The sequence below is a fragment of the Atta cephalotes genome (assembly GCF_000143395.1).
Source record: "Atta cephalotes unplaced genomic scaffold scaffold00001, whole genome shotgun sequence".
NCBI classification, from domain to species: Eukaryota; Metazoa; Arthropoda; class Insecta; order Hymenoptera; family Formicidae; genus Atta; species Atta cephalotes.
In genome coordinates, this window is record NW_012130065.1 from 4,118,139 (window position 1) to 4,132,542 (window position 14,404).

General features: G+C 29.8%; 1 protein-coding gene across 1 annotated transcript in view; it reads right to left on the reverse strand.

The window, feature by feature from the left end:
• Window positions 1–4,769: 4,769 nt before the first annotated feature.
• LOC105618026 (dynein heavy chain 8, axonemal) overlaps window positions 4,770–14,404 on the reverse strand; it is a 27,228-nt gene continuing 17,593 nt past the window's right edge. Inside the window, exons 40-63 of the mRNA XM_012199569.1 lie at window positions 13,773–14,091; window positions 13,423–13,649; window positions 13,116–13,338; window positions 12,854–13,030; window positions 12,606–12,773; window positions 12,261–12,476; window positions 11,911–12,048; window positions 11,260–11,556; window positions 11,028–11,183; window positions 10,795–10,950; window positions 10,589–10,724; window positions 10,321–10,472; window positions 9,971–10,224; window positions 9,404–9,832; window positions 8,066–8,342; window positions 7,811–7,997; window positions 7,364–7,625; window positions 6,893–7,132; window positions 6,646–6,813; window positions 6,062–6,203; window positions 5,791–5,980; window positions 5,338–5,456; window positions 5,080–5,256; window positions 4,770–4,895 (exon numbers count right to left, since the gene is read on the reverse strand). Coding sequence (XP_012054959.1) covers window positions 4,770–4,895; window positions 5,080–5,256; window positions 5,338–5,456; window positions 5,791–5,980; window positions 6,062–6,203; window positions 6,646–6,813; window positions 6,893–7,132; window positions 7,364–7,625; window positions 7,811–7,997; window positions 8,066–8,342; window positions 9,404–9,832; window positions 9,971–10,224; window positions 10,321–10,472; window positions 10,589–10,724; window positions 10,795–10,950; window positions 11,028–11,183; window positions 11,260–11,556; window positions 11,911–12,048; window positions 12,261–12,476; window positions 12,606–12,773; window positions 12,854–13,030; window positions 13,116–13,338; window positions 13,423–13,649; window positions 13,773–14,091 — 4,936 coding nt within the window. The remainder of the gene's footprint in view (window positions 4,896–5,079; window positions 5,257–5,337; window positions 5,457–5,790; window positions 5,981–6,061; window positions 6,204–6,645; window positions 6,814–6,892; window positions 7,133–7,363; window positions 7,626–7,810; window positions 7,998–8,065; window positions 8,343–9,403; window positions 9,833–9,970; window positions 10,225–10,320; window positions 10,473–10,588; window positions 10,725–10,794; window positions 10,951–11,027; window positions 11,184–11,259; window positions 11,557–11,910; window positions 12,049–12,260; window positions 12,477–12,605; window positions 12,774–12,853; window positions 13,031–13,115; window positions 13,339–13,422; window positions 13,650–13,772; window positions 14,092–14,404) is intronic.

Genomic DNA, 14,404 nt, shown 5'->3' on the forward strand with positions numbered 1-14,404 from the left:
CGGTACTATCGAAAATTAACTGCGCTGACTCGGACCAATGTGATCCCCTGGCAATAGTACATTATTGTGCTAGGCTCTAGCGCACACATAGTTAGTACTAATACATTAAAGTCTGCATCGTAGATCTCTATTAATAGAATCGTAATTACCATAACGATTTTCAATCAATGAATTAAATCATAAGTATTATCCTTGTAATTTTATTAAAATTTCATCAATGACAAATATACGTGTCATAACAACAGATATCGTACATTTTATATGCAAATTTAAAATTTTTGCAAAATGACAGAAATATTACAAACAGAGATATATATACTGAAATCGTAAAAATTTGTTGCAAGTTATTTATTCTATGTAAAATATTTACTGTCTCTCTGTTTCGACATTATCGTGAATTACATTAAAATAAGGTGGAAAGAATACAAAAGCAAACATTTTAATCGCACGTAGCATTATTTGCTGTAACTGTATTGATATTTTGTAAATGAATATATTTGTTTACATAAAGTGCAAAAACACATTATTGTAAAAACAAAGAAGTAGAATGTTTAATTGAAGGCGTATGATGTTATGTTGTGAGATATATCAGCGTTCATTGCATTTTATGTAATTCGCGCGAATATATATGTTTTGCATATTTCAGGCAATGTCAATTTCCTGAATCAATATAGGCATTGCAACATACCAAGATATTCCAGGTAACAAAAGCAATTTGGACTATTCCCCGTGGCAAATGAGGCGCCTCTGATTAACACACATTGGCTCAATTACACGGGTTAGCCGAGGGAACACGAAATTGCCTGCTATTAACGGTGGCGCAAGGGTGGATAGACATACGAGATATATCAGCTGGATAACACGACGATACGTTGAAAGCCATAGAACGTAATGGGAAACTGCGGAACAAAATGTTTCACTATTTTCTTCCTTTGCGCTAATTTAAGCCCACCAATGCAGTTCACACGCGCATTTCGTTCGCCGAGGCAAACCGCCGAATTAATAGCCAAAATAGCATCCTGTGTAACGAGCTCAGCGAGGTACTTCAAATTATAAACGTCGATTGTAAAAAGCAAAAAGACTAACTTAATAACGGTTAATTCCCAAAAAGAATCTTTCAACGATAAAAAATACTTCACTCATTACAACTTAAACAGTTTACTCGTATTATAAATAAGACACCGCGCTTTTGGAACATCAAAATAATAGTTTTAAATTTTTTATACTTTATATATTTTAGAAAAAAGAATTACAATTCTCAAGAAGTTGTTTCATGAATTGTTTCTTGAGAAAATGTTAAAGACTTTTTAAGCGGATTATGCAAATGTCACAATAAAATACAGAACGATTCGAATTAGTCATAATCATTAGCACTTAATTTTCTCAAAACTGTCGAGTATAATGAATAAATAAAAAAGATATAATAAACAGTATCATAACGAAGAAAAAAAAAGATATTATCATACAAATGTATACGATAATATCTATTTTTTTACCTAAAAGACAAGATTCTCTCTTATAAACTTGTAAAAATTATTATATGACTTACTCTTGCTACCAGACCTCGTTCTTTCTCTCACTCCTCTCAAGCACTAAAACAATAATAAAGTTTTTATTACAAAAATGCAAACTAATCAAACTATAACTAATAAGTCTCAGATTCATTTACAATATTTTTGCTCAGAAACAAAATTAATCTTCAGACATAATATCATTTAACAAATAGATTTTGAAAGTTAATTTGACTTTAGTTATGTCATATTTGCAATTCGATTAAGATACTCAAAGTTTGTCTTAAAATATAGTTTACACACACACATTTTTTTTTTTGTTAGTAATATAGATGTCGACCGAATTGACAAATTCTCTCGTGAGAATTAGAATTCAATAGTATTTTCAATTTAAAATACTTTCTTATATAAACAGAATTAATTGTTAATTTAGAAGATGCTAATAAATTTACAATTACAAAGCCCAAAATATTTGCAGAAAGTAACGACTTATTTATTAAAATTAATTTGAAATGGAATAGAATATTCAACATAATGACGTTTTTCGAAACAGATTGAGATATTTCCTACGACTTACATTAGTAGAGGAGAAATCGAAACGACAGAGAATGTGAATTATGGATTATAATTTCACGATATTTATAGATGATAATACTCTTCTTAATGGCATTGGGTTTAAATATATACTCTATAGAGTGTTTAAAAAAATCATTTAGCATTTATATGGTGAATAGTGCATAGTGTACTATTTATCACATAAATGTTGAATGGTTTTTTTGAACATCCTATATTTAAAATCAATATAGTTATATTTAAATCCAAAGTCGCTATAATTGTCTCATATAAATATTATATGAGACGCTTTAAATTTCTATGCTAATGTAGTTCGGCTATTACTATTTTGAGATTGATGGTGTGGAATAATATGAATCACTGAATCGAGTAACAAGAAGCAGCATTATATTAATTATGTGTTAATAATTAGTTTGAAATACAAAGAACAGAATATTCAGTATATAGTTGTTTCATTTGTGATAACGTGAGACTAGTTGGTATATGATTTTGATATTTGTTTTAGTAACGTTCGCTGCGCACTGTCGTATCGCAAACACTGTTTTATATATATATATATATATAGATATAACTTAAATATAATACATATCAGTAGTCGCAAAGCCACTATGTATTGTCATTCGCATGACGAGATTCATGTCGACGGGAAAGCCACTCTGTTGCTCTGCCGTTACATAATTATTTCTTCAAAACGCGATTATTTTCTGCAAGCAGCTAACTACTATCAACTCGCATTTAATTAACTCCCGCGATTAACGACAGTGTAAATATATCGGAAATTTATCGAAATACTTCACGTGATTTATTTATTTCCAGTAACGATAGGAGATGAGAATTATGAATTTTATATATACGTATATATATACATATATTATTATTATTTTATTTATTATCATTTTATATATATATATATTATTAATATTTTTATATATATATTTTTATATATATATTTTATATATATATTATTAATATTTTATATGAATAACAATTATTTCCTTGAAACTGAAATTCTAATGTATCTCGCGTTTCGAATTTTTCGTCGATACGTAATTTATTCGACCCTTTCAAATAGAGAGTGCGGAGTAATATGCGGATCAAATAATTAAAGTAATGGAAGACTGCGATATATCATTGATATCTATTTTATTGGACTTTTGCATTTGAAATATATCGCGCACGCAAATGCTAAATTTCGATTCTATTTTTTTGGATGATTAACTATTAACTTGATTTTATTATTCGTATTTGTTTAATTATAATTATTACTCGTTACATAAGAATTCCAGCGTCACTTTCAAATTGTTTTAATTATAAATGATATATGGTGTTTATGGATAAATCATACAGATTATAAACTTTCGTACTTTCTTTACATTAATTTCCCGTCACAATATTGTATAATAGAAAAGTATGTTTGGTTAAAGTCGAAAGTGCCGTACAAAGTATGATTAGCCATGTTTTTGCGAGCGTTGTGAGTGCAACAAGTAAATTTAAAAAATAGACCTGTGAGGCCCTCATATCACGACCACTTTTCATAATTCGTTGAACATAACATTAATTTATCATTAATCAAAATGCTGCATTTGTTGAATTATTTGTATCTCAAATCAATATTTTATTACAAGTCTGGTTTTTCGATACAAGATTTATATAATAATTGTGAATAAAGGCCTCATTTTACATTCGATTAGAATAAAATAATAAGAGATTATTTTAAAACGTGACTTTGTCACCGTTTTTCTTAATAGATGAATTAAACAAGATATTGATGAGTGTTAGCGGATTGGATCATTTTAGAAATTATAACGATCAGAAATTATAATGTAAAAAAATTATAATGTAATAAGTAATACAAGTGAAATATTTTATCACAACTTTATGTGATTGTATTATTTAATTAGATTATAATTCTAGATTATACTCCAAAATGTCCTCTCTGAAGAAAATTTTATTCGAAATATAGCATATATAACGTACATTATATTATATCTAATAAAATTTTCTTCGGAAAAGACATTTTGAAGTGTAGTTGTAATATCTCCCAAGAAAATTCCATAATGGCGTAACGATTGAAAGATCGAGAGCGACTCGATTCGAATAAAATACAAAACGCGTTGCCTATAATATGCGGGACAACACAATTAATTACTCACATTGCAGACATTGCAGACATTGCAGACATGTTGGAACGATGCCGATTGCACACTTCCATATGATTAATTTCGCGCGATTACGAATACAACGGCACAGATTTTACGAAGCACCCATTTCGCGTTACATATCGCATTACGCTTGATTTTCATTACGCGAGATTTGAATTTTATAGTCATAGTTCGTCATAGTTCGCTTTTTGCGGAACAGAGTGCGCTACTTTCTGTTTACCGACTGCTTTCACGTGAGATGAACTCACAGATTTTATTGAGAGATAAAATATCGACTTTTATTGACCAATCTTGAAGTAAAAAAACTTTCAGCAAATGAGAAAATCAAAACGTAAAACGCTAAATTAATAATTTTTTTATTATTTTATCGTTAATCTTTAGCGATTTTTTTCAGCCGCTAACATTCGCCAATATTTTGTTTAATTCTCCAATACAAAATTTGAGATTTATTTTGTCAATATATAAATTTATTTTAAAAATTTTTGTACATTATGTACCTTCACATCACTTTATTTCTAATAAATTATTTAGTATCACATAACAAAGCGACTCCCCGCAATATCCAGTAATCAGGATTTTTTAGAGTTTGCAGCCAGAGCGATGTTACTAGCAATATATAAGTCCTTTGAGGTTTTTTATATACGGGACACTGTGCAAAAAAATATTTGAATGATATATTTTATTATATATATATATATATATATATATATATATATCATACCGTGTATTTTATACTTTATTTTAAATTATAATAATTATTCTTATTAATTGTAATGATTATAATCATTTATTTAAATTAATTATTAGAACTAAATTGAAATTCTTGTACTTACCTGATATAATTTCAGGCCTTTATTTGGGGGAGGAACCTTGTCTATATTATGTAAAACGAAGATATGTATTATCGGCATTAATACATAAAGGACTTTATTTGCCGATTCACACAAGCGGATATTTCTTCGGTCCCAGCCGGCACCCTCGAGAAATAGGCCATAGACATAAACACCTTCCTATTTCGTGAACATCAATATCATTAATTATCGCAAAGTAATTTTGTACATATGTATATTGTGTAATTATCAATTGCATACTGGTGGTGGTGCCTTGATCTCTTCCGCTATTTTGTTTAAGACTTCATTATGAAGTATAACATTATCTAAAGCCCATTTATGCGCCCGCGTTATTTCTTGTTTCATCGCCGTTAAAAATCCTGTAAATACTGTTTTTTAAGCTAATCAAGCCATTATTATATTTGATTAACACTAGAACCACTTACGATTATTATTTTGATTCCGTTAATTATTTGCATTTTTATCTTTTTTGTATTAAATATATAGTATAAAAATATATTTAAAATATATTGAAAATATATATATATAAATAATTTTAATAATATAAATAATATTAAAATAATTTTTTCTTTACTAGTCAAAAACAAAAAATAAGAAATCATCAAATTAATACTTGCAATAGTTTTAAAAGAATATCATCGACAGTTCTAATACTAAGAACACATTCAACACAAAAATATATATATTAAATACCTTGTGGATTGAAGAAGCCAGTCATCCAGAATTTTGATGGTCTCCCGCTCTGCAGCCAAGTCAAAAATTGTTGATTTCTCTCCAACAGTTCTGTAAACCAGAATCCCAAAGAAGCAGACTCCCATGATCGAGCCTTCCAGATCTTCGGTATCCTAGCATCGTATATATTGTCAAGAACGTCTCGTAATTCCTGAAAATATATTCATATTTATTCACCTTACTGCGCTTTATATAATGATTGTAATGATAAGGGGGAGCCTAAGAAAATTACCTCGCTCATTATAATTACACCTTCTATGGCCAACAAAAGATCTTTGAGCATAATGCGTATTAATTTTATAACCACCTGTATCCTGTCGATCTCTTGTTTTAAAAAAATGTTCATTGGGGCGGTATGATCCATTGCGTGCAATCTATGATAATTAAAGCACTTATTATTTTTTTATTAATCATTTTTATTAAAAGAAACTATACAAAATAATTAACGATAATAAATTAATTTAAACCACTATAATTAAATCGAATAAGTAAGGAAAAGACCTACGATCAAGGCTAGATTTCAGTACCTAATAATACTTTTATATGTGAATTCTATCTTTTAAATCAGGAGACAGTGGTGTCTTAATACTAAGAGCACACGTCGCGTATAAATTACAATTATATCACTTATTCCGAACTTGAAACGCAATCATAAATTGAAACTAAAATAATAATATCATAATGAAATTGTCAATTTGATATTATTAATATCTTAACACACTAAAAAACTAAGCCTCCACCATATTAGTTCCTTCTTTATTTATTTGCAATAATTAATAATTAAAATAATTAAAGAACAACAGATAATTGATTAACCTTTCTTTAACTTCAAACATGTCATATAATTGCGGTACTTTTTCTAGCATTTCCTTCGCCTGTCTTACAACAACCACTTCTCGGGTTTCTACACCAACGATACCCGCTTCTTTCGGTTGCACGGATATTATTGTATCTAACACAATCTGTGTGGTGTTACTCTGATATCTATATGCATGTTAAGCATGATTTTTCAATTATTTTACATACTTCGTACATATCTATAATTCTCGCGATAATATCTTACGTAATGTCTGCATTTGGATGTAAACCATACACTTGTGGCGGATCCATGAGACTCATAGCATCTATCGTCTTTAGATAGTCGCTTACTTGTTTCAATACCAAAAGTGGATAACTTTTGTAGAAAACAAAATCTTCCGCGAAAAGCGCTTCCGTAAACCACAGTTTTGCGAAGGTATTTAATAATCTCTTATCGTAGTCGTCTGTAATGCGTCCACCATATTGCACTTCGCCTATCATGTAACTGAAAATATGCAGAGCGAATTAGTTTCTAAGAGAAAGAAAAAAAAAGCACAAGCAGAACAAAAAGTCATGATGATGCCAAATGGCATCAAAAGAGCTCTTGATTATTAAAAATGATTTTTCAATCATCCATATCAGTCACATTAATCATATCATTTTAATGTTACTTTAACGTTATTGTAATCTGTTGCTTTTGCTTGGGAACTGATAAAATTTAGACTTTTTCATTTACCGCACGCTTTGCCAATTTATACCACGCTTCGGATCATAATCATTTAAATGATTATTTATGAACATGCAAGATGCCAGCCAGTCCGAGGAATTAAATTCATAAGGTATGTTCCATCCCAAGGGACCAAACTTCCGTCTTTCCTGAACAATGGTATGCAGAAATGATACGGTGTATACCAGTGGTATATATTGCTTTGCGTCACACTGGTCCAATATTTCCTGAGTCACACTACTGTACGTCGCCAATAAACTCGCACGTACTCCTAACGTGGAAATCACTTTGATTATGCTACTCTTACTTCCTTACATAAGAATATATCCCTGGTAGAAAGCAGATGTTATTGTCATCATTTTGACGTCAAAATATCGTCATAAATGTCATTTTGATCAAATAGTGACAAATGACGTCAGCTTGCTATCTGGGATCTTTATTTAAGTAAATAGATGCCATGCGGTGGTTCATATGTATATTTTATAGACATCTGTAGTAAGGAAACAGGAAAATCTTTGTGCGGTTCCGTCGTGATCCATATGCGAAAATCTGGATGCGGCGCTTCCATTTCTAAAAGAAAGTTTATCAATTCTGTCATATACTCCAAGCCTAAATGACAATTCTGGCATAATGCCCAGAAACCCTGCAAATGGCTAAAATTAATAACACTTTGTAACAAAAAGAAAGCGTTTCCTGTCTATACTAGTATACTTCAGTTTTCGCGCTATTAAGCAGTCGACGAGCATGAACTTCTTGACCTTGTCCCATCGATATGCTTCTACAAATGATTTCCATTTTCTTTGCGAGCTGTTCGATGTTAGGCGTGGGATCCGATCCCATGCTTAAGAAACAGATCATTGGTGTATTTGGCCTTGATTCACTATGCATTACATCGAAAAGCGTAATCACAGACTCTGCATATTTTGCTCCTAAGGATGATGCTATATATTTCCTTGATTGCGATAGCGTTCTATCCATACACCAAGCTCTGCAAACATATTATTTTATATATTTTTTCGCATATTATTTTATTGCATGTAAACACCAGTCTTTCTACCAAATTTTAATCTACAAATCAATATAAATAATAAAAAGAGCTATGAACCAATTAAAGAATATTAAATGTTCTTAAATTTAACTGGCTCATAGCCTTTTTTATTATTTATATTGATTTATTCTAATTGAGCCATTTTATTAATTTATATTAAATCTATAACTTATTCGAAAGATAAAAGGAAGTATTGAAAAATAAGAGATTATGCTTTCATGATTTTGAACTGTGTCAGTTCAAAATCATGAATATTTTAACAATAAATATTGAATTTTATATCATAAAATATTATGCAATAAAAAAAATGAATTTATTGTATAAATCTTATACAATAAAAAATGAATTATTTATTTGTACATCTAATAAATCGCATCTAATAAATCTTTGTATTTTATATGCATAATCTTCAACTATAGCAGTGATGTTATTTAGATCCGAAACAAAAAATTTGTGGACTATTGTACAATTTGTACAATTGATATTATAAGATTCTAAATTGTAGATGAAAAAACTTTGAATTCTACTTTATTAATCGCCGTAAGACAGAAATTTATTTATATTTCAAACAGGATGCTATAAAACTTAAATATAATTTTCATATTCTAACAAAAAAAAATTGTTCATTTGACTAAAATAATTTATTTCGTTTTTATTTTTTTTAATAAAAAATGTAAATCAAACATATTATATTTGATTAAAATATATACATTTTCCAACAAGAAAGAAATTAAGACAACTAAATTAATTAGGTAAATAAACAATTAATTTAATAAAATTTTTTTATCTTAGTGCAATTGTGTAGTTCAGAGTTAATCACATTTTTTAAAAGTATCTGTCCTGCACTTTTTATTAGAGATATTCAAAAACTTTCCAGAATATATTTCATAATTCATATTTCGTGTTTTACATATAAAATATTAAAATCTTAATTATAAATTTCTGTTATGTGTCAATTCTGAATTTTTGCTGCAGTAAAGATTACTTTAATGGAAGATTACCTTATCAAGAGCAATCGCCGGAATGTATCCAATGTGTTATAACCGTTTGGTATAACTTCCTCCTCTGGTGCATCTTTGTCGAACCAATGTTTCCAAACTTTCTCAGAAGCGGGTATTTGAGCCACGATATATTGAAATTGTCTTAATGACGATAGCGCAACTAGATTAAGCCACGTTACATCCATAATCCACTTGCAAGGTTTTGGCTCAATTGTTTTTAAATCCAGCGCTGCGCCACCTTTAATAAAATACTGAAACTCCTCGTGCGTGATGTTATTCTGTTGCAGATCAATTTTCAATGTCATCAACAAAATAAACATATATTTATGTATTTCGTAAAGTCCGCGTGATTTGTACTTAAAGATATCGTAAGTCAAAAATTCGATGATGTGATTTATTCTTCTCTGAGTTATTGGACTCTTCTCGGATCTGGACAAAAATCACGATTTAATACGCATTGCTCAACAGGATAGGATTCATATTTACGACATTAGGAACATCTGTCGTAGCACAATCTCCACAATGCAAACCGCTAGCATTACAAAGAAACTATCTGTGTATATTTACCTAGCTATTGAGATATCAAATCGTTCTAAGAATTGAACAAGGGACGTTTGGTACATGCAATTGACATGCGGCATGTCACATATCAAAAAGTACAAAACGCTACCACGTGTTGCAACCGGTCGAAATTCTTCCCGTGCTGCATCGATTTTTAATTCTGTATCTTTTGCGGTGCTCAGTTTTTTGTTTATCTCTGCCGCTGTTTGTTTCGTGATATTCAAAACTGACATTAATTCTACATCTTCGATTAAAGGACCCTTTGAAAGAATAAAAAAACAACATAGAAAGATATTATATATTGTACTTATTTCAGAGTTATTTAATTAGCGCTACAAAGAGAATTATATACATACTTTTACAGTTCCCAATTTGTATAGAAGATTCGTTTCTAGTTCTTTAATTTTTCTATTATTCGCAGCTACATCAGCAATCAATTGCGTTTTTTCTGTCTCCAACTCTTCCTTCTCTGTTAAAATAACCCTTCCCAATAATTGATCTTCTAGACCTGTTAAAATAAGATATAAATAAAATAAATTAAATTAAATTATAATAAAAAATATATATTTATAAACGTATTTATACGTATTTATACTATGTAAATAATAGAATATATATTTTTACCTTTCATTGTAACAGTAAAATCGATTATAGATGTGTGAGCAAATATTTCTGGAGTGTAAAAAGGATTTGGTAACTTTGTCGTGATATAAAGTCTGAAATCTTTGCTAATATCCACTTCTTTATCACCTAATTTAACCTTTTATAACAATATAAATTATGTTAAATATAAAATTGTGCTAAAATTACAATCTAAAATATCGTTTTACTTTAAAAGAGGTTCCTATTTTTATAAAATTTTTTTCCAATAAATTGTCTAGCATCGGATCTATTTCTTCCCCTACATCTTCAATTAATAATGGTCGTCCTATCGATATAGAATCTTCTAAATGATTTTTAAAATATTTGTGTGCTAACCATGTTATCTGAAAAGTACATTAAAGCATATTAAATTAAGTTTGTTGTATTTCAATTGTATTACAATTTGATTCTATTTACGTACCTGTAAATCAAACTCTCTTTCTTTATTTTTAATCCATGTTTTGCCTTGCAATTGTGGGTCGATCAATAAAGGATATCTCAATGCTTTCGTTACAATTATTCCATTTTGAATTGATAATTCATCAGTTGGCAGACCTTGCAAGTTCCATTCACTAAGCTATGATAAATTGAATGCTTATTATTTGTTCATTACGAGTTTCAATTATATTTCTTGTGTAATTTATATAATTTACCGTAGCTGTATCTGTCAATGCATTAACAATGTTTATGTTAAGAGAAATTGGGATCTTTCTTTCTTGTATAAAGTCGAACCATTTTCTTTGCAAAAGAATTCGGAATTCTTGATTAAATGGCCCGCAATAAGAAAAAAATCCAGTGAATATCAACACATCTCCAACGAGACGTTCTATTTCTGATTTAAATGTAATAACTTGCTCTGTCCATCTTATTTTTTCTCCAGATAATCCTTCAATCATAGCAGTTGCGGTATCCATTTTTGCTTGACATACCGCAGCTTGATCCATAATTTTCTAACAAAATACATTATTATATGTGAAATAATTGTTTAATTTCAATTTCATTAATATTATTACGAAAAGAACGGTTTGCTGAAGTATCTAAAATTCTAAAAATTTAGCTACATATTGATCTAAAAATAATTTTGTTAAACTATTAAAATAAATATGCCGAACTTAAACTGATTATTAATGTCAAAAATTTTTACATTTATTGATCATCATGCTTTCTTCAACACATAACATAGTTATTTTGATGATCCAATAAAATTTTCGAATTTATGTCTACCTAAATTTTTTAATACTTCAAAATTCGTTCTTTTTGTACAAATATATTTTTTAAATATAGCCTCATGATTGTTATCGCACTTGTCGTTCTTGCGTCACGGCATCGAATTCATTTTGTACTATCTTTAAAGCGTCGTCCTTTTCTTTCAATAATTCTTCTGCTATGATTAAATTTTTGTTAGCTTTCTCGTAATAATTTTCTTGAACAAGAAGATTTGCCTACAAAGTGATTCTTTCTTATTACACATTTCTTAACACTATATTTTTCATATTGAAACTGGAGAACGACCAACGTTATCGCTTAAAAAATGAGAGATAAAAATGAATATATTATGTAGTTAGATAAAGCATTCTCTCGCTATATCCTACTATAAGCTATGAAATGACATCGACTGTCTCATCTCGCAACAATGTTTATTAATAGCGAATACCTTCAAAGGCAGCACATCTTTATTTATTTCATAAAAAGAAACCATGGAGATAGTCCACTGTATGAGACCCGCAACGTTTCCGCAGGCTTGCTTTGCGGCTTCATAAGTATACATATGATAATTTAAATATGGCATCATTAAATCGATAGTTTCAGCATTAATATCATCCTTTGGAAAATTTTGTATATTATATAAAAATCTGACATCAGCTAGAACCTGTGAGAAATAATAGGCTCAAATAATATTTTATTAACATAACATAACATAACATATAACATAAAATAAGACATGAGTTTTTTCGATTATTTTCTATTAACATAAAAATTAATATGTTATAGGACTTACCTTTAGTGATTCCGACCACGAAGGTGTTAGAAATTGATGTTCGTAATCTGGTTTGACTGGTTCCAGCTTTCGTCCAAATAGAATCAAAACACAATCCATTATGAGCGTAATTAAATACGGTGGTTTAGCCAATTTACGAACTGTAGCGATATCTGCTGCTTTTATGGTCTGAAATATGTGTGTTGCTGTCAATGAACATTTGCATCAATACTTGACATAATAATAATATCAATTATTGGTCACAACACCTGCAACGCAGCTTCAGCTTCCAATAAAGCAGGTTCCGCAGTTTTCAACTTCTGTTCTGCCACTGTCTTATCTTTTACTATCACTTGTAGAATCGCTTCCGCTTCATCTTTTGTCACTTGCACTTTTGCTTTCACAGCTTCAGCTTCTTTTTTTTTCTCATTTACAGTAATAAGAATCTAAATATGTATTGCATTATTACACATTAAATGTAAGATCGGAATTTTTAATAAAATTGATATTTTACAAAAATATATTGCTTACCGCCTCCACTTGAACATTTTTTATCACAATCTCCTCTTGAGTTTTTTCCAATTCATGTCGCAACATATCGACCTGAGCCGCAGCGTCAATTAATTTATTTAAACCGCTACTCATACGGGAAGCAATTATGTTAATGTCATCCAAACGTTGCTTGTAAAACATTTTATAACTGTCGATAAACGTTAAAAATGATCTCGGAGTCACGTATACTTGTCGTCGAAACCTGCATTCGTCGAAATTACATTAGCTTGATTATATTTACACACAGACGGTGAAGTACTGATGATAAGAAAATAGAAAAATAAACCTGTCGAAGTATTCTGTACAGATATCGCTTACGTTATCTTGAATATCGCCCACAACTTGAATTAACTGTTGTTTTACTTCCGGACTACATATAACGTTATATGTACCTAGGAAGTGTTCACCTACTGCGTATAGCGCATCCCTTGGCCATTTCCAAAACCAATTTATCGTGCAACCAGATATAAGGGCAGGGAATTTTAATGACCGAGATCTGAACTTTCCACTGACCTGCGTAAATAATTATGTATTACTACTATACATATACATACTTGACCCAGAAAAAAGAATGAATAGAATAAATGCAAATATTATATTATATTATATTATATGTCTTCAACAATGAAAACTCACTGGTGAAAAGCATAAGACTATATGCAGATTATTTCTCGCTTTCGATATAAAGTAATCGTAAAGATTGTCTTGCGTACGAGGTCGTCGGGGATCAACCTTTTTCATAAGCGGCGTAACAGTTGTCAAAATTTCATCTAACTCATCCTTTGGAAAAAGATTGGCTACTTCGCCAACGCTTAATATGTTGTTTATATATTCTAAAAATGCTTCATCTTTTATTTCATTATCGGTGAAAATAAAAGTGAGACCTTTGCTGTTAATACCAGCGGTCCGATACAATTTTCGCAAATCATCCATCAAGCTGGCTACATTATAAATCCTGAAGATATAATTATACTCATATTATTTCTTCACATAGTTTCACATCCAGTTTTCCAGACGGAAAACATTTACGTAAAACTGCACGAAATAAAGGTTCCAACGCATAGCAAAAAAATTTTTAATTAAATTAAATTTTGTAATTATTTTCTACAATAAATACTCCGTGTTTTGCAACTTCAAATTACGCTAAAACATTTAAATGCTTTACAATTTACAAAGAATTCAAGAAATATCAAATTCTGATTTTGATTGAAAATTTGCATATATATGTGTGCATGCGTGCGTGCGTGCGTGCGTGCGTGCGTGCGTGC